Below are 18,576 nucleotides of genomic sequence, written 5' to 3'. Positions count from 1 at the left end.
CTTCGACTGGCCAGTACAAGCAGCTACCGCTCTGCAGGCGTCGATATAGTGTGGTTGTCATAACTTGTGGTTATTTGGCCTACAAGTGCTTGTTACTGCCGTGAGATATCTGGAGATATCGCATGACACACGCGTGGTTCCTTCGTGGTTATACATGCATTTCGGTCCTTGGATTTTTTTTCTCCTTCTCAATGTTGGGTGTTTTGTCTGACTTCTTTATTTTCAGAGCTCCCGAAAGGAACCAATGATTTAAATAAGAATAGGTGAGCATCATTCACCTACTCCCATTACACAGTTTATTCGGACATCCACATCTGTTCAGCAGACGCAAGCTGGCAATAGAAGTGATTGAGCGCTTGCAGCCTCCATGAGGTCTACAAACGCACGCTGCCAGCCATTCAAATGAAAGCCTGGATATTCCAAGGTGCTGTGGACGCCTTACCGAAACCGTTTAATAAAACAAGTCATCACATCATGTGGCAAAAGACGATGACGACGTTCGTCACCGCGTTCATGCCATCATTACGCATGGGCGTAACAGTGGCCTGTAACGATATGCTTCATCTTGTGTAATAATTCTTAAACGTGGCTGGCAAAATTAGTGAAGTCAACAATACTGCCGTAGTGGTTGGCCATATTGTTTCACAATAAACAGTGAAAGTAGCATAAAGGTAGCCAGTAGCTGTACTTTATTTTCCAGTACTCAAGTGCTGATTAAAGCTTACCTAAGGTACAAGATTGGTTTGTGAAATGCGATAAGTGCGGATTGGTTACTTAAGTCGCAAGTTAAACTCTGTTTGTTAAAATAAGAACCATCGACATAATTTAGAACATTTCGATGCACAAAGCGAACATAACAGATCCTTTTAGAACTTGCATGGCTGCTCGCAATAACGATGGAACATACGACGGCACATGCATAAATGCCGACGCGCAATACCACCTGTCAGATTATTGATGGCCGACACTCCGTTTGCCGCTATGAGAACCAGTGTGTATTGCTGTAGTCTGAGCTTCACTTACCCAGCCACAAGTTCGGCTAAATAAAGTGTTCCTTCTTTGACATGCTGACTGGTACCTTCATCGAGGTCAGGGCCACGTGACAATATGCACTTTTATGCTACTATGTAGGCCATGACTTGTGGCCTCTTTATTACGATAATAGTACGTATTGTTGTCATATTAATTGGTCATTGCATACATTACATAAAAACTTAATGATGTGCTTTTAGGATACAGCTCACCCTTGTGCCACAAAAATCCTATAATAAATCACAAGAGTTCTTTGAAGCGTAGTATTTTTATTTCATCAAAATACGAACTTATGGCAGTTCTAGTTTCAGACCCATATATACATCTGCGCACCTAGGCCAGGTACAAGAATTATTCGTTTTGCACTGGAAACACAAAAATGTTCACAATGAAAACGCAAAAGGCATCGAGAATGGGGCAGGGTAATCAGCTAAAAAATTTTTAATTGCAGGTCTTGGCATGCATGAGTACTTCAAAGGATAATTGCATGCCCTCTTGATGTGTTCTCTCTGCATTATTAGTTGATTGATTGATATGTGGGGTTTAGCGTCCCAAAACCAGAATATCATTATGAGAGACGCCGTAGTAGAGCACTCCGGAAATTTCGACCACCTGGGGTTCTTTTACGTGCACCCAAATCTAAGGACACGGGCCTACAACATTTCTGCCCCCATCGAAAATGCAGCCGCCGCAGCCGGGATTCCATTCCACGACCTGTGGGTCTGCAGCCAAGTACCATAGCCACTAGACCACTGCGGTGGGGGCTGCATTAATGAACCCAATTCGTTTTGCAAGACTACAGAAGTGAGTCTGTGTTTTCCTCCCAGTGCTTCATTCACCACTTGCAACATAACTTCACTTTTTGATAACATTTCTTGTTGCTTCATCATTTCAAGAATAATCGCTTCCACCTTACACACCTGCTTATAATGTGGCTCTGTGCTCCACTCCAATGTCGCGTATCCCCTACTAATGTCTTAAAGTTGGTTGTTTCATCATATGATGAAAACCTTTCATAAACACCAAAAACGTCATGATATTTCACTGGACCTGATGCAGTAGTCTTGCACAGCAAGTGTTTGATTTACAGCTTTCTCCATGAAAAGTTTTTGAGGTGCAAATTAGCACTGCTTCTGGTATGTTCTTCTCATTAGCAATGTTGCAAAAAGACAGTATTTTGCAATCATTGAAAAGCATCAGAAAGCACATCTGGTGTGGTGACACCTTAAACACTGTCCCCTCTTGGGCACATGCTAGGTCCCGAATTTAGAGGAGCCACATACAAACAGGTGGCTGCATGAGTGGCAGCACGTTTGGTCGTCCAGGCCGATCCTTGCCCCATGAGCTGCATCTGAGCTCAGTACACCGTCATTGAATCTTCGAAGAGCTGGGTCAGGTCATCTTCGGTGTGAGTGCGTGGCGACAGGCGTGTCACACGTTCCTGCGCAATAGTGACAAGAATCCATTCAGCGGGACACACAAGAACCGCAGGGCTTGTGAAAAACATCTCACCATTAATTGCATTTAGCCCTGTGCAATAACTACAAAGTAGTACTCCGGAAAAAAAACTCTACAAGATAACATTATGACAACAGTCTGAGCAAAGTCCTCTGTGCCTTGCATGCCCATAGCCAGGAATAGAAGGGGGGGGGGGGGGGGCAGTTATTGAAGGCTTTGAAAAACACCTGTTTTCATTACTTGTCCGTAGTAAAACACTGCTTCCATCTGAATTTCAGGGGGTATGGGGGCCAAGGGGTATCTTACCTGGCTAAGGGGCTTGATACAAAAAAAAACATGGCTGAACAAGTGTTTTGCGTAATAAAACACATTGTGGTGTTTCTTGGGGATGAATGTTTGTAAAAATAAAAGTGAACCATGGCAACGATTTCAAAGAAAGACATTAAAACTACTGTTACTATAACATCATTTTGAAACTGCCTCTTAACGTCTCTTGATAATCAAACTTTATACCATCATTTTCTCTAAGACTAACAAGCTCTTCTCCTGTATCCTGGCTAAAATGCTACCACAACTCTGAATTTTCATAGTCTAAACCAAACGTTTCATTCCATGTACTGCAGGCTCTTGGTAAATGTAATTTGGACAGAACCATCTCTAATTTGGTTGGTTTTGTTTGCAGACACTGCACATTTGTACATTTTTCTTCAAACAAAGCTACTGTTAAAATGCAACACCTTTGGCCAGCCCTACGAAATATGTTTAACAAAATTAAGCCGCACATTGTCCAGAGGGCCCCTGATGCGGCGGTAGGTCTCGGCCTTACTATGAGCGGCTCGCCGTGTGTTGGGGCACATGCCTACGGACTTTCAGAACAAAGTTCTCATAAACCAAAACCAATCGAATATATGAAACTATGTTACTGCGTACATTGCATGAGCAGTTCAAAAGTTATTTAGCTAACATCATACAGTGCACTCTCATTAAACAGAACCTTAAGGGACCAGGAAAATTTGTTCCATTCAACAGGGATTCCATTTACTGAGAGATGAACAGGGCTGCAGAATACAAGTGCGAAACCAATCATATTAGATACAATTATTTGATTCAAGCAGCAGTTCCACGTAACATATTTCCGTTGACTGAGAGTGTACTCTCAGTCAATAGAAACATCTCAATTCGTACTATTACAGTTACATAGACATAGCATTGTTTACGTCCGTGTTTGTTTCAATACTGTAATCGCGCCTCCCTAATCCCCAAGAAAGAGAGGGTGCGCACTGACCTGTGGCAGGGTGCCCCTCACTAGAGCAGGGATGTCCTCAGTGCCATAGCCCAGGGCAGAGAGTCCATTGTCCACCTTCATGTCCTGCATGTACTTGCGCAGCACATCAGCCAAGGCCTGGCCAGCATCTTCTTCCTTGAGGTTAGTGACATCACCGCCTGCAGAGTAATTAGTGTCAATGTAAGGAAATTGCTGAAAATTTCTCTAAGTTGCTTATGCATATATAAGCAACGTTCTTCTGGGCATACATTTGTTACAGAGGGGACATTCGGTAGCATAGACCAATCTGCATCATATATAAAGTGGAATTTGTTTGGTTGTTTATGCATGAATTCTTGAGCATGGTTTCTACATAGGTGCCTTTCATGTGTAGAAATTCCTGCAGCCGTAATTGCAGCTACCTGAGGTAGGCAGTTCAGGAACGACTTTTTTCTTTCTAGACCAGTCAAGAAACCAGGGGAGTGAGGGTGCCCATTACATTCTGCTTGCTTCGTGGTTCCTGCCTATGAGCTGGTTCCAGTGTAAAAGAAAAAGTACAGATGCCTGAGATGTCTATGGATATTCGAGGCATCTGCACCTTATCTCCTACAGTGGAACACAGCTGTTCAGGGAAATTACATGACACATTATATTGAATGGCCAAGAAATAGTATCTAAGAAACTCATGTCTTTTAGTACCTAAGAAACTCATGTCTGTTAGTTGGCTTGTGGGGTTTAATGTCCCAAAGTGACAGGCTATGAGACGCACTTTAGCAGAGGGCTGTGGGTAGTTTTGACCACTGTAATGTTCACTGACATCACAATAAACATGCCTCTAGAATTTTGCCTCCATAAGAATGCAATCACCGCCCCTAGGATTGAAACAATGTCTTTCAATTTCCCAGCCGAGCACTAAAACAGCTTAGCCATATAGTGGATTAGGTAGGTGCCCAAGAAACTCTAGTCAGTACACAAGCAGGCGTGAGTGGCAGCCCCACAGTCCATACATTCAGTGGACAACTAGCAGTCATTCATCTTCATTGCGCTGCATGCTTAAAACACAATGTTCAACAATTATTCGATGTGCCACATTCCAGCACCAATGTCAAGAACATCATTTTTCTTTGCTTGAAACAAATACAACCAAAAAACAATATAGGCACATATTTTGAGCCTAATATTTGATTCTCTTGATGCAAGATGTCAAGCTGACCCATTGCAGAATAATTATATAATAATTATGCACCTATTACTGAATGTTGCACACTATTTTTATTGTGATGTACTAACCAACCACAACTAACGGCAAGTAGTCTTCCCATGTGCTTGCAATGTTCTTTGAGGATGTCACAGAACGAGCGCTCAGAAAGGGCCCGCCGCCAACTTCTCGCGAGGAAACGCCGGAGTGACGCCGCAAAGTCAACGATAAAAAAAAAGGGAAAGAAAACAAACATCTAAAGGCTCCCCGGGCGCGCGACTCTTCCCCTCGGAAGCGTGGCTTCGCCGACGATCCTCCTCACCCCACATCAGCGGCCGAGCAAGCACTCGAAATTGCTAGAAGGAAAGAGGCGTGGTGGTGCCGGGTTGAGTCATCCATCGCGGACGGCCTTCGAGCCGTCTCGTCCTCTCCCCAGCCTTCGCTGCGTATCGCGCCGACGAAATGACGAGAACTTTCTGGAATCTCGCACGGAAGGTATTTAATCGAGCAGCCGAGACGAAAGATCAGGAGAAGACGGAAGTTAGCGCCAGAGCGCGTAGGGATTCCGCCGTGTAGTCGGCGAAGGTTTTGTCCGTGGAGACAAAGCAGGAGAAGAAGATGATTTCCACCTGAGGGGTGACGACTTGAGCTACAGGTAAGAGTGTGTGTTTACCGCTATCAAGCGAAGACGCGTGGCAACCGCTGCGTGTGTGAAGCCGACGTGTTTCCGGCGAAAAAGTTTGAAGCTTGGAGAGTGGCCAATTGAAGACGCGAGGTTTCCTGGAAGAGAAACTTCGGCGAGGTTTCCTGGAAGAGAAACTTCGGGGGCAGCGGAACGACAACAACGCTGGACTTTGAGTGAGTGATTCTCGGAAGAGTATCATCCAGACTTTTGTTCCAAGAACTTTGGACTGAATAGGTTTTCTATCTCTTTAGTCTTTAAGTGTCTTGGTTGTTCAATGCATGCGACTGCATTGTAGTGCGTATTGTGTCTGTGTCCGTTGTTTCAAGCGTGGCTGATTGTACTGTGTAGTACGTTGTTTGTTTGGTGACATATTGTACTCAACTATTGTGGAGTGTGCATACTTGTGTGTTGTTTTGATCTGCCATTATTGAGAATATAATTTTGTTTGTTTATCAACTCTCGGCTCTGACTTGTTCTTTGGGCCACAGCGGGCGTCCGCTGGCGCGCCAAATAGGACCACTTCTAAATTGTCCACGCTTTCGTGGTGCGGTTCGGGGGACCGATACCTCGGCCCTTGGATTTAGCCCGTCGATCGCCTTCCTAATTAACGGGACCCGTGACAATTAATCTGGCGTCCGCGACGAGGACCTTTTGGTGCACATTGTGTCCAAAGTAGTGAGAAAGAGCCTCGAGTTGTGTATAGTGCTATCGGAACAATTTTGTGTGTTGTTCAGTGTTCTCGCTAACGAGTGCAGGGGAGTGTTCCGATAGACTGATTTAGGCAGATACTTTTTACACGCAGCAAGACTTTATTTGCGAGACACCATAGATCTCGAAAAGTTAGTTGCTCTTGGTGAGAAGATGGGTCTTTCTGGCGCCGAACTACGGAAATGGGTAAGCCAGAAGGAGAAAGAGGCGGTGGAGAGAGAGGTTGGCAGCTGAGAGGGCCAAGGAAGAAAAAGCAGCTGAGTTGGAAAGAGAAAGGCTGGCCGCTGAAAGGGCGAAGGAAGAAAGAGAGCAAAAATTGAAGTTGGAGTTGGAGAGAGAGAAGTTGGCAGCCGAAAGGGCGAGAGAAGAAAGAGAGGCAAAGGAGCGACAGCTGAAAGAAGAAAGAGAGGCAAAGGAGCGACAGCTGAAAGAAGAAAGAGAGCAGCAGTTGAAGGTGGAGCTGGAGAGAGGAAAGCTGGCCGCTGAGAGGGCAAGAGAAGAAAGAGAGGCAAAGGAGCGACAGCTGAAAGAAGAAAGAGAGAAAAGGGAACGGCAGTGGCAGCAGGAGATGGAACTCGAGCGGCTCCGTTTGCAACAGCGAAGTGAAACTCCCGTCCAAGCTAGAGTTGAAAGCAGCGAACGAGAAGATCATGGCTTCCGCTTGAACCCAAGCAAGCTGCTCGTAGCGTTTGATGAAAGGAAGGACGACCTTGACGCGTACCTTCACAGATTTGAGACAATTGCAAGGAGCCAGAATTGACCGGAACATCAATGGGCAACTGCTTTGAGTACTTGCTTGAGTGGTGAAGCACTCAGTGTGTACGGTAGGCTGACGCCGACCGATGCAGCCAACTATGCAAAGGTGAAAACTGCTTTGCTGAAGCGATTTAGATTTACTGTGGAAAGATTCCGGAACAGATTTCGGACAGCAAAGCCAGCTGATGGTGAGACGGCTACGCAGTTTGCCGCCCGACTTTGCCATTTTTTCGACAGATGGATTGAACTTTCAGGGACAGCGCAGGAGTACGATGAGCTTAGGGAGCTCCTAATTAGGGAACAATTTCTTAATAGTTGCCACCCAAGCCTGTCGCTGTACTTGAAAGAGAGGAAGGCTGAGTCACTTGAAGGAATGCTCGAATTGGCTGATCAATTCTTGGAAGCACAAGGTGGAACTAATTTGGCCAGGGTCAAGAAAGAGTGTCCTGAAGATTCGAAGAAATCGGCTCCCGAAGAAAAGAAGCGTGCACCGGAGAGCATTCCCCGATGTTTTCTGTGTAACCGAGTGGGTCACCGTGCTAAAAACTGCCGAACTAACTTCACGAGCCCCCCGGTTGTAAAATGTTTCAAGTGTGGTCAGACTGGGCACAAAGTAGACGCATGTCGAAACGGAGCGAGTCAAACTCACCAGGTGTCCTGTGTGCTAGCAGCACCGAAATCCGATGATAATGCTGTCACCGACGGATTTGTAGAGTTGAAAAATGGGGAGAAAATTCCTATTGTGGGTGCTGTAATGACAAAACAGCCAACCGGTGTTACGAAGGGAATGCCAACGCTGACTGGAAAAGTTGCGGGCAAAAAGGTTACGGTGTTAAGAGATACCGGCAGTTCCACTGTTATCGTGCGGAGAAATTTGGTACGGGAAAGTGAGTTAACAGGCAAAACGAAACCGGTTTGCCTAATTGGCCGTACGGTTCGGATGCTTCCCGAAGCAGAAATTGAGGTTGAATCCCGTACTTCAGCGGGAAGGTTACAGCTTTATGCATGACGACCCCCCTGTACGACCTTGTCATCGGAAACATCGACGGGGTGCGAGAACCGAATGATCCGGAATGTTTGGGAGAAGACCCTAAGATAGAGCCCTCGCCAACCCAGCGACTGCGAGATACAGTGGAGGAGCAGCCCGTGACGGATCTCACTAGAGCCCAAGGTGAAGCCGCGGTGCAAGAGACAGTGAATAAGAAGATGATCGTGTTGAATGAGTTCACGGGCCGGGCAGCTGGACTTACGTCGGCACAACCTCAACCGAGCGACAGTGTAAAGGTGACGAAGTCGGCCAGCCAGGCAAAATGTCGGGACGTGAACAAGCGGGTGAATAACCGGGCAGGATCGGTTGAGCGTCATGACCCGTTAGCAGTGTCGGAAGTGACAACGATGGCTGAGACGCCGCCTCAGATACCGTCGTTGGAAGGGGCTCGCCGGAACAAAACGAGCAAAAACAATAAGAAGAGATCGAGAGAGCACCGCAAGAAAGGGCGCAAGCGCCGCTCGAAATGCACAGGATAGGTGCTGAGGTCAAATCGGAATGCGTTTGGCAGGGCTGAGTGCCATATGTGTGTTAATGTTCTTGTTGTCCTGTGTCACAACTGTATGTCGAGCGAGTCAAAATGTTTGTTACGGTGATGTGATGTATAGTATTGTATAATTATTGTAATGAGAGAACTTTGTACTTTGCCTTGTTTGGAATATGTGATGGAGTGTTGCATTCATGTACCTGTGGTTTTATTTCCTGTGTGGTGAGATTGAATTGTAATGTACCATTGTATTGAGTGCTCTATTGTGAATGTGACGTGTCATGAGCGACGGATTGTGTTACAGTCTGTGAGAGTGTGTGGTGACTGTTCGCGCTCGTTTGTGTGGTTTTGAATATTATGAGATAATATTCTTAAAGTGGGGGGCAGTGTCACAGAACGAGCGCTCAAAAAGGGCCCACCGCCAACTTCTCGCGAGGAAACGCCGGAGTGACGCCGCAAAGTCAACGATAAAAAAAAAGGGAAAGAAAACAAACATCTAAAGGCTCCCCGGGCGTGCGACTCTTCTCCTCGGAAGCGTGGCTTCGCCGACGAACCTCCTCACCCCACATCGGCGGCCGAGCAAGCACTCGAAATTGCTAGAAGGAAAGAGGCGTGGTGGTGCCGGGTTGAGTCATCCATCGCGGACGGCCTTCGAGCCGTCTCGTTCTCTCCCCAGCCTTCGCTGCGTATCGCGCCGACGAAATGATGAGAACTTTCTGGAATCTCGCGCGGAAAGTATTTAATCGAGCAGCCGAGACGAAAGATCAGGAAAAGACGGAAGTTAGCGCAAGAGCGCGTAGGGATTCCGCCGTGTAGTCGGCGAAGGTTTTGTCCGTGGAGACAAAGCAGGAGAAGAAGATGATTTCCACCTGAGGGGTGACGACTCGAGCTACAGGCAAGAGTGTGTGTTTACCGCTATCGAGCGAAGACGCGTGGCAACCGCTGCGTTTGTGAAGCCGACGTGTTTCCGGCGAAGAAGTTTGAAGCTTGGAGAGTGGCCAATTGAAGACGCGAGGTTTCCTGGAAGAGAAACTTCGGCGAGGTTTCCTGGAAGAGAAACTTCGGGGGCAGCGGAACGACAACAACGCTGGACTTTGAGTGAGTGATTCTCGGAAGAGTATCATCCAGACTTTTGTTCCAAGAACTTTGGACTGAATAGGTTTTCTATCTCTTTAGTCTTTAAGTGTCTTGGTTGTTCAATGCATGCGACTGCATTGTAGTGCGTATTGTGTCTGTGTCCGTTGTTTCGAGTGTGGCTGATTGTACTGTGTAGTACGTTGTTTGTTTGGTGACGTATTGTACTCAACTATTGTGGAGTGTGCATACTTGTGTGTTGTTTTTGATCTGCCATTATTGAGAATATAATTTCGTTTGTTTATCAACTCTCGGCTCTGACTTGTTCTTTGGGCCACAGCCGGCATCCACTGGCGCGCCAAAAAGGACCACTTCTAAATTGTCCACGCTTTCGTGGTGCGGTTCGGGGGGCCGATACCTCGGCCCTTGGATTTATCCGGCGATCGCCTCCCTAATTAACGGGACCCGTGACAGAGGAACACGAATGAATAACACTAAATCACTTTGGACTAATAAAGTCTTCTTTGATAAACTTGTTGATAACTTAGCAATTATAAACTCAATATTAAAACAATAATGAAGGTAGGTCAAAGTTTTACAAGAGAAATTCATGATTAAATACCACCACCCTAATGTCATTATGATGTCGCAGATTTCCAAAGTATGTAGTCATATTTTAGCAATAATGGCTCCACAAAATTTATTGAAACTTCTGCATTACATTTGTAGCTGTCTTACAATACTATGTAACAAATTTTATGAATAACGATTAGTGCAGGCCTTAGCAAATGCATCCAAATTTATGGCCTAATGTCAAGTTCATGTAATAAATGTAACAGCGTTGCCATCTAGTCTTTGTTTAATGTCTTTTCTCATTCATAAATAAACTTCTCCTAGCAATAATTACATTCTTAGCAATATGAAAGGGGAATTTATTCATATATGTGAAAGTACTCCGCTTTTTACTCTTCATTTACAACGCAGTTACACAGTGGTTTAAGATAAAGGCAGTAATGCAAATGTATATGCAAGATGTTAGAGCAAGATGTTGAATGAGAAATGATTATAAGTGGAAGGTTACTTTATAGATAAAATAAGGCATGGAAGTTGCTCAGGGATTCGCCGACAGCCAAGAACCTTTACAATTTTAAGAAGATAAAACCCCAAGGCAGAAGAACACGCAGTCAGGCGAGAAAAGAAAGCTGGCATAAGTTTTTATCCGGAATCACTTCATATACACAGGAGGCGAGAGTCTGGAACATGGTAGATAAGGTAGTAGGACAGCAATCTCATTCGCTCCTTCTTGTGAACACACAAGGCCACAGCTTGGAGGACTCGGCGAACTCTCTTGCGGCGCACTTTGAACAGGTCTCCACCTCGTCGCACTATACCACATCGTTCCAGAGATACAAAACAATAATCGAAAAACAGAAACTAGAACACAAACCTACAAAACACGAACCATACAATGAACCTTTCGTCTTAGCTGAGTGACAGGCATCGCTAAACTGCTATAATAAATCCACTCCAGGCTGCGACCGAGTAGTGTATGATAGGGCACGGCGGCATCACTGGAATGACGTCTAATCCGTTTGTTTTCATTACAAAGCTTGTCACCACCTTTCTGCTGATGCTGGCTGAGGGTGATGCACCGGGCTGGCAAGCTGCGACCAACGCCTTACAACCGACCACCATGCTGCCTGTTAACTCGTCAAGAGCACATGCGCACCTCAACAATATTTGGTATATGCCCCCTTCATCGATGGCGGCTGGTGCTTTGGTGGGTCTCAACGAAGCATTGGCGGCGCTGCACGCATCTCGCTGGAGTATAAAGTGGGGTCGCGGCTATCCAGACGCCATAGGGCACGGTGGCATCACTGGAATGACGTCTAATCCGTTTGTTTTTGTTACACAGGTGAGCAAACGCTACGGCAAATGCTTTCGCTCAAATAACCTTTGCTTAGTGGTAATGCTGTGCCCAGGGCTGCTCTGCCTGTTGGTGTCTGAAATGCTATTTTGTGTTGAGAAATTATTGTTATTTTCCGGGGACATTGAAACGAACCCAGGGCCTGGAACTGAACTAACCCTTCTCTTTAAACACATTCAACAAATTGCTGATGATGTCAAGGAAATCAAGAATGACCGGCTTACTGCCATCGAATCTAAACTGGAAGAAGTAGCAGCTCTTGATGAGAAGGTTGCCTCATGTATAAGCATGGTAAATGAACTACAGCAATCCCTTTCAGCTATAGAAGCCAGACTAGACCTTGAAAACCGCTCACGACGGTCTAATTTGATCATGTATGAAATTCCAGAGAAGGGCAAAAAAAATTACAGGGACCTGGCTGAAGTAGTTAATGAAGATGTAATAAAGAAGCTACTTGAACTAGAACCAGTTGCTATCGAGCATATCCATAGACTGGGAAGACCTTCTGCTAATAATGCATGGCAATTAATACTAAAACTCCTAGATTTCCAGGAAAAAACTGCTATTTTAAAGTATTGCTATAAATTAAAGGGATCAAAGATCGCGGTGGGAGAAGATTTTTCTCTCCGCGTGCGAAACATCGGGAAGAAGCTGTGGCAAGCAGCTAAAGCAAAGAAAATGGCAGGTGAAAAGGTAAATCTCGTATTTGACAAATTGAAAATCAATGGTGATATATTTGTATGGGATGAGGAGGCAAACTACATTCGGCCGATTAGGCGCAACCCTCAGCAAAAAAACGAAGAAACCCAAGTGCGCACTTTGCGACCACGCGAAACCCAGAAACGCACCAAGCAAAGTTCGCAAACATAAACGTTCGCAGCATTATTCTCAAGACAACCTGGCTAGAATCTTTTCTACTTGGCAAAGATCCCGACTGTCACACTCACTGAAACGTGGCTGTCAAGTGATGTCAGGGTCTTCGAGATAACACCCCCAAACTATGTAATCTTACGTAAAGATAGGAATACACGTGGGGGAGGAGTGGTCATCCAAGTAAGAAGAGATATCACCTTTACGGCACTTCCCGATGTCGAAGGAGTCGAAGCGGTATTCTGTAAAATTCACTTAGGCACCTATCCACTGATAATACGTTGCGTTTATCGCAGTACCTGCACCTTCATGCTCTTGCAAGTGGACTAATACTGGTTGGCGATTTTAACCTTCCCGATATCGACTGGCTCACTGTGAACCATCAATCACCCTCGTCCGACATCATTATTGATACTATGCTGACATTTAATCTCTCTCAAATTGTTAAAGAGCCCACACGTGTACAGGGGTGTTCTTCAAATGAGCTTCACCTAATTTTTATTAGTGACCACTTCCTTGCAGATAAGGCTGCCATTGAACTAACAGATGGCATATCCGATCACAAGATACTATCATGCTCGATCCCTTACATGAGCGTATCAGGCATTCCAACTCAACTGTGTCTTATCTCGACTTCAGCAATGCTGATGACACTAGTTTACTGGACCACTTATCACACGAACTTAGTTCATTCGAACAGCTAGCCAGTCATCCAGATATTGATATGGAAACCTTGTGGCAGAAATTTAAAGAAATTGTATCGTATTCCATATCTCACTACGTACCAACTAAAACAAAGAGGGAAAGACAGTTCAATCCATGGATAAATTGAGACATTATTCATGCGAAATGTAAAGTGCCTGAGAAAGTCTTCAAAACAAACATCGAATGTCATAATTACTAAGCACCTTACAGAAGCCATTATTTCCATGAAGTCTCAAATTAAAGCTGCCAAAAACTACTACTTTTCTTCCACTTTACTCAACTTTATAAATGATGCACCTCAAAAGTTCTGGAACTATTTTAATCCAAAAAATAAAGAAAGATAGCAAAATATGTCCAGAGGAAAGCAGAGAACGAGCTAGGTAATTTGTTCAATAACTACTTTCATTCAGTTTTAACCACAGACAGCGACATCCCTGCGCCTCTCGAAATTCATAGCGTCAACTCCATTGAACCTGTCCGCTTAAGCAAAGCGGGTATATTTGACCTTTGATTTGATTGATTTGTGGAGTTTAACGTCCCAAAACCACCATTTGATTATGAGAGACGCCGTAGTGGAGGGCTCCGGAAATTTTGACCACCTGGGGTTCTTTAACGTGCACCCAAATCTGAGTACACGGGCCTACAACATTTCCGCCTCCATCGAAAACGCAGCCGCCGCAGCCGGGAATCGAACCCGCGACCTGCGGGTCAGCAGCCGAGTACCTTAGCCACTAGACCACCGCGGCGGGGCTATATTTGACCTTTTGCTAAAAACGAAGGTTAAGAAACAACCAGGGCCTGATAATATACCGAATCAGTCTCTCGCCCGTTACGCTGAATGGATAACCAAATATCTGTTCATTATATTTAGCATGTCCCTAACAAAATGCTCACTTCCCAATGACTGGAAAGTGGCAAGAGTCATACCAATTTACAAATCGGGTAGTGAGGTTGACGTCGCCAATTATCACCCGATATTCTTGACAAGCACTACTCCCAAAATACTAGAGCACATTATTCTTAAGCATGTCACTACTTACCTTGAAAAAGAGCACATTTTGTCACCATTTCAGCACGGTTTCCATAAAGGCCTATCTACCGTTACGCAACTTACTGAATTAATACATGAACTGTCATCGGCCATTGACCATCAAAAGCAGATCGACCTTATTTCACTCGACTTTTCAAAAGCATTCGACCGGGTTTCGCATCAAAAGTTAATAATTAAACTGCAGGCAACATTAGGTAAAGGACCAATCACAAAATGGATTAGCGCATATCTGACCAGGCAAACACAGTTCGTAAAAATAAACCAGCAAACATCGGAGCTATCAAAAGTTACATCAGGTGTACCGCAGGGCAGCGGTTTAGCCCCTATATTATTTCTTATATTTATTAACGATTTGCCCCAGTCCATTGGAAGGAACATCAAGCTTTTCACCGACGATTATATTATTTATAAAGAAGTTAACTCTCTTTCAGACCATATTGCTCTTAGTAATGCCCTATTATCAGTATCTAATTGGTGCACGAAATGGCAGATGACCCTAAACGTAAAAAAATCAGCTTTGTTAAGAATATCGCGTAAACAAACGCTATCATATTGTGACTACACTATTGAAGACACACCACTAACTTCCCTAAAACAGCATAAATACCTAGGACTAGTGATTTCTAATCATCTTAGATGGGAGGTGCATGTTAACTATGTTACATCTTCAGCCTTAAAAAGATTATTTTTCCTAAAAAGATGACTACGTTCTGCACCACCTCAAACAAAACTATTAGCATATAAAACCTTAATCCGCCGATTATTAGAATACGTCAACTTAGTCTGGTTCCTGGCAACAAAGAACCTAATTAAAAAGCTAGAAGGGGTGCAAAGGAAAGCAGTTAGATTTACCTATAATAAATACAGCTTGCTCGACTCACCCTCTGAACTGATCGCAAGAGCCGGGCTACTAACATTACGAAATCGCGCTAAACTCGCACGCCTAAAAATGTTCTTCCAACTTATTCATAGGCAGCTAAACATCGACAGCTCAAGATTCATATCTACTTCAGAAACCCGACAGTCACGCCATAAACATCCACTAACATTACAAGAATACCGTTTCAGCACCAACTGCTTCAAGTATTCTTTCTTCCCACAGTCAATTAGAGAATGGAATAGATAGCCCGCTTGTCTGACTAATACTAAAGATCTGAATACTTCTTTTAACTTTGCTTGAAAACCACATTCGTGACACTCATAGCCGCGCCTCTCATAATCATATCGTGGTTTTGGGACGTTAAACCCTGCATATCACTCATAGCCGAAACGATGTTTTTCCTTTCTATGCTTTTTTTCTCGCTTGTACAGTTCTTGATGCTTCTTGAATATGTCTGTGTTATCAGTGCATTATGTATTACAATATTTTTGTGCATATCTGCCTGACATAGGTTGTGCTTTTATACTCTTCATGTATTATTATAGAATATCTGCTGTCGCGCATTCTCGCATGTAAGTGCAAGTGTATCTATTGTGTATTTGGTTGTATATGTATTTCTTGTGTATTTTGTTTGCCCTCCTGCATTAGTCTTCTTTGGGACTGGCAGTATATAAAATAAATAAAAATAAAATAAATAAATAAATGCTAAACCACCTGCCCTCTGAAACACAAAAAGTCCTTCTTCCCTTGTATAATGCCATTTGGTTTTCCGGCGAGATTCCTTCTGCTTGGAAAGAAGTCATTATTATTCCGATTCTAAAATAAAGCAAAGATCCATCATCCGTCACAAGCTACAGGCCTATCACTCTCACAAGCTGCCTGTGTAAACTTTTCGAAAAGATGATTAACCGCCGCCTTTTACATATTCTGGAAACAAACAATTTACTGGACCCATACCAGTGTTGATTTCGTGAGGATAGATCCACTACTGACCGCTTGTTACAAATAGATGCGCAAATTCGTGATGCTTTTATCCATAATCAATTCTTGCTTTCATTGTTTCTCGATATAGAGAAGGCTTACGACACCACCTGGCGCTTCGGCATACTGTGAGACCTCTTGCACTTTGGTGTCCGAGGTAACATGCTGACCATAATTGAAAGTTACTTGTCCAACCGCACTTTTTGTGTTCGGGTGGGGAATGTCTTGTCACGAACATTTGTCCAGGAGACAGGAGTCGCAAGGTGGTGTCTTGAGCTGCACACTTTCTTTTGTAAAAATGACTACCTTGCATTCCCACATTCCACCCAGTATCTTTTATTGCACATATGTCGACGATGTTCCAATTGGTTTTAAATACTGCAATCTTGGAATCTGCGAGCGGCAGCTCATACTTGGTTTGAATAAGGTTACTAAATGGGCAGACGAGAATGGGTTCACCCTTAACCCGCAAAAAGGCACATGCATTTTATTTTCAAGAAAGAGAGGTTTTCATCCCGATACGACTATTCACCTTCACGGTCAGTGGCTTGCTGCGAAAACTGAACACAAATTTTTAGGCATAACTTCAGATATAAAATCGACATTTGTACCGCACATAAAAAATCTAAAAAATAAATGCCTGAAATATATGAATGTACTAAAGATCTTGTCGCGCACATCATGGGGCAGTGATAGAAAATGTCTCATGAATCTTTATAAAAGCCTCGTACACGTGCGCTTAGATTATCGGGTGATTGTCTATCAGTCTGCCACACCAAGCGCTTTGAAAATTATTGACTCGGTCTATCATTTAGGCATCCGGCTCCCTATGGGTGCTTTTCGCACTTGTCCAGTAGAGTGCCTGTACATAGAATCGTAAGATCTCTGAAGTTGCAACGACCATTCGTTCATGTCCTTGCTATATTATTTCAAAGTGAATGCAGACAAAGAACACCCTACACATTCGACTATTAATGATATGTCAAGTTCTGCACTGTTTTACAATTAGCCTTCGTTGCGACAAATCTACTCGATTCGTGTGAGGGGCCTTGCTCAGGAAACTGGTGTGCCACTTGACCACCTTTTGATGGCTCCTGTAGCACACTTGCCACTGCCATGGTGGTATCGTGGCAGTGGCAGTCGATAAACTGCGATGTGTCTTTCTTAGAGGTTACAAAGCATGCACCCATTGTAGACATCCACACACACTTCATGAAATTGCAACATAAATACACTTGTCCTGAATTTTTTACTGCTGCCTCAAAGTCTTACATTTCTGTTTCATACGCAGCGGTTGTTCCATCCTTTTTGGATGCTGGCGCTCTGCATTCTAACACAAGCATGTTCACCGCAGAAGCTTTTGCGATACTTGCGGCCGTTAAGCAAATTAAAGAATTAAAGCTAGAAAAGGCAATAATCTACACAGATTCCCTAAGCATTGTAAAAGCTCTGAAAACTCTAAAAAAAACAAAAATCCTGTCCTTGTCTTGCTTTATTCACTTCTATGCACAGTGTACAAGTCTAAACAGCATGTTGTAGTGTGCTGGGTTCCAGGTCACCGCGAGATCCAAGGTAACATGATGACGGACCAGCTAGCCGCATCTATCCTAGACAGCGCTGCTAATACATCCGTAGCTATCCCTCCTCTTGACCTAAAACCATATCTTAAACGAAAGCTTAGAGCTTATTGGCAGAGCACATGGAATAGTCCCAGAGAAAATAAATTACACGTCATTAAGCCGTTCCTTGGTAACTGGCCACCAGTATCAAAATCACGCCACACAGAAGTTACACTTACGAGGCTACAAACAGGACATACACACAGCACACACTCACACCTTTTGTGCAGTTGCGATCCAACTTTGTGTGATAGATATGGTGAATCACTAACCGTCAACCACATCCTCATCTAATGCAGTGAGTTTGACTCTATTAGAAAAAAGCATTTTCCATAAGCTTACTATGAACACATTCTACTACATTCTGGAATATTCTTTGGCAAAAAACTACTTTTTAAATATCAGTCATTATTTGCGTTTTTAGATAAAATTCAAACCTTCAGCATCATATACAAGGTAAACCCGTAGCATAAACTCTCTGCAGAGGTTGTTGCTGTGGTAGCGGCTGCGAGAAGCACCTGCCTCTCATCCTTTGGTTTTAAAGGGGTTGAGGAGGCATTCGTGCTATTTTACAATCGCTCACTTGTAGATACTAAGGTCACTTGTGATTCATTCCACCTCTTAAATCAAATTGCGTTTCACTGTCATAATTTAAAACTTTATGCACATATTTTATGCTTTTATGCGGCACGTGGTTTTAGGCCTTTATGCAGCCATAATACACCTTGTCATCGCAATCATTAGTCATCAATTACATCGCATCAATGACATGGCGCTCTTTGGCCACCTATGGCCCTTGCGCCACAAAGATCCACTAATCATCATCCTAATAG

The 18,576-nt window shown here is 44.0% G+C and overlaps 1 protein-coding gene across 2 annotated transcripts in view; it reads right to left on the bottom strand.

Moving 5' to 3' along the window:
- Positions 1 to 1,796: 1,796 nt before the first annotated feature.
- Positions 1,797 to 18,576, bottom strand: part of T3dh (Type III alcohol dehydrogenase) — an 84,981-nt gene continuing 68,201 nt past the window's right edge. For both annotated transcript variants that reach the window (XM_037422036.2, XM_075886681.1), the window contains exons 11-12: positions 3,776 to 3,933; positions 1,797 to 2,473 (exon numbers count right to left, since the gene is read on the bottom strand). In XM_037422036.2, coding sequence (XP_037277933.2) covers positions 2,390 to 2,473; positions 3,776 to 3,933 — 242 coding nt within the window. In that variant the 3' untranslated portion in view covers positions 1,797 to 2,389. The remainder of the gene's footprint in view (positions 2,474 to 3,775; positions 3,934 to 18,576) is intronic.

The sequence above is a fragment of the Rhipicephalus microplus genome, chromosome 2, assembly GCF_043290135.1.
Source record: "Rhipicephalus microplus isolate Deutch F79 chromosome 2, USDA_Rmic, whole genome shotgun sequence".
Taxonomy (NCBI): domain Eukaryota; kingdom Metazoa; phylum Arthropoda; class Arachnida; order Ixodida; family Ixodidae; genus Rhipicephalus; species Rhipicephalus microplus.
This window is presented reverse-complemented; position numbering and strand designations above follow the sequence as displayed.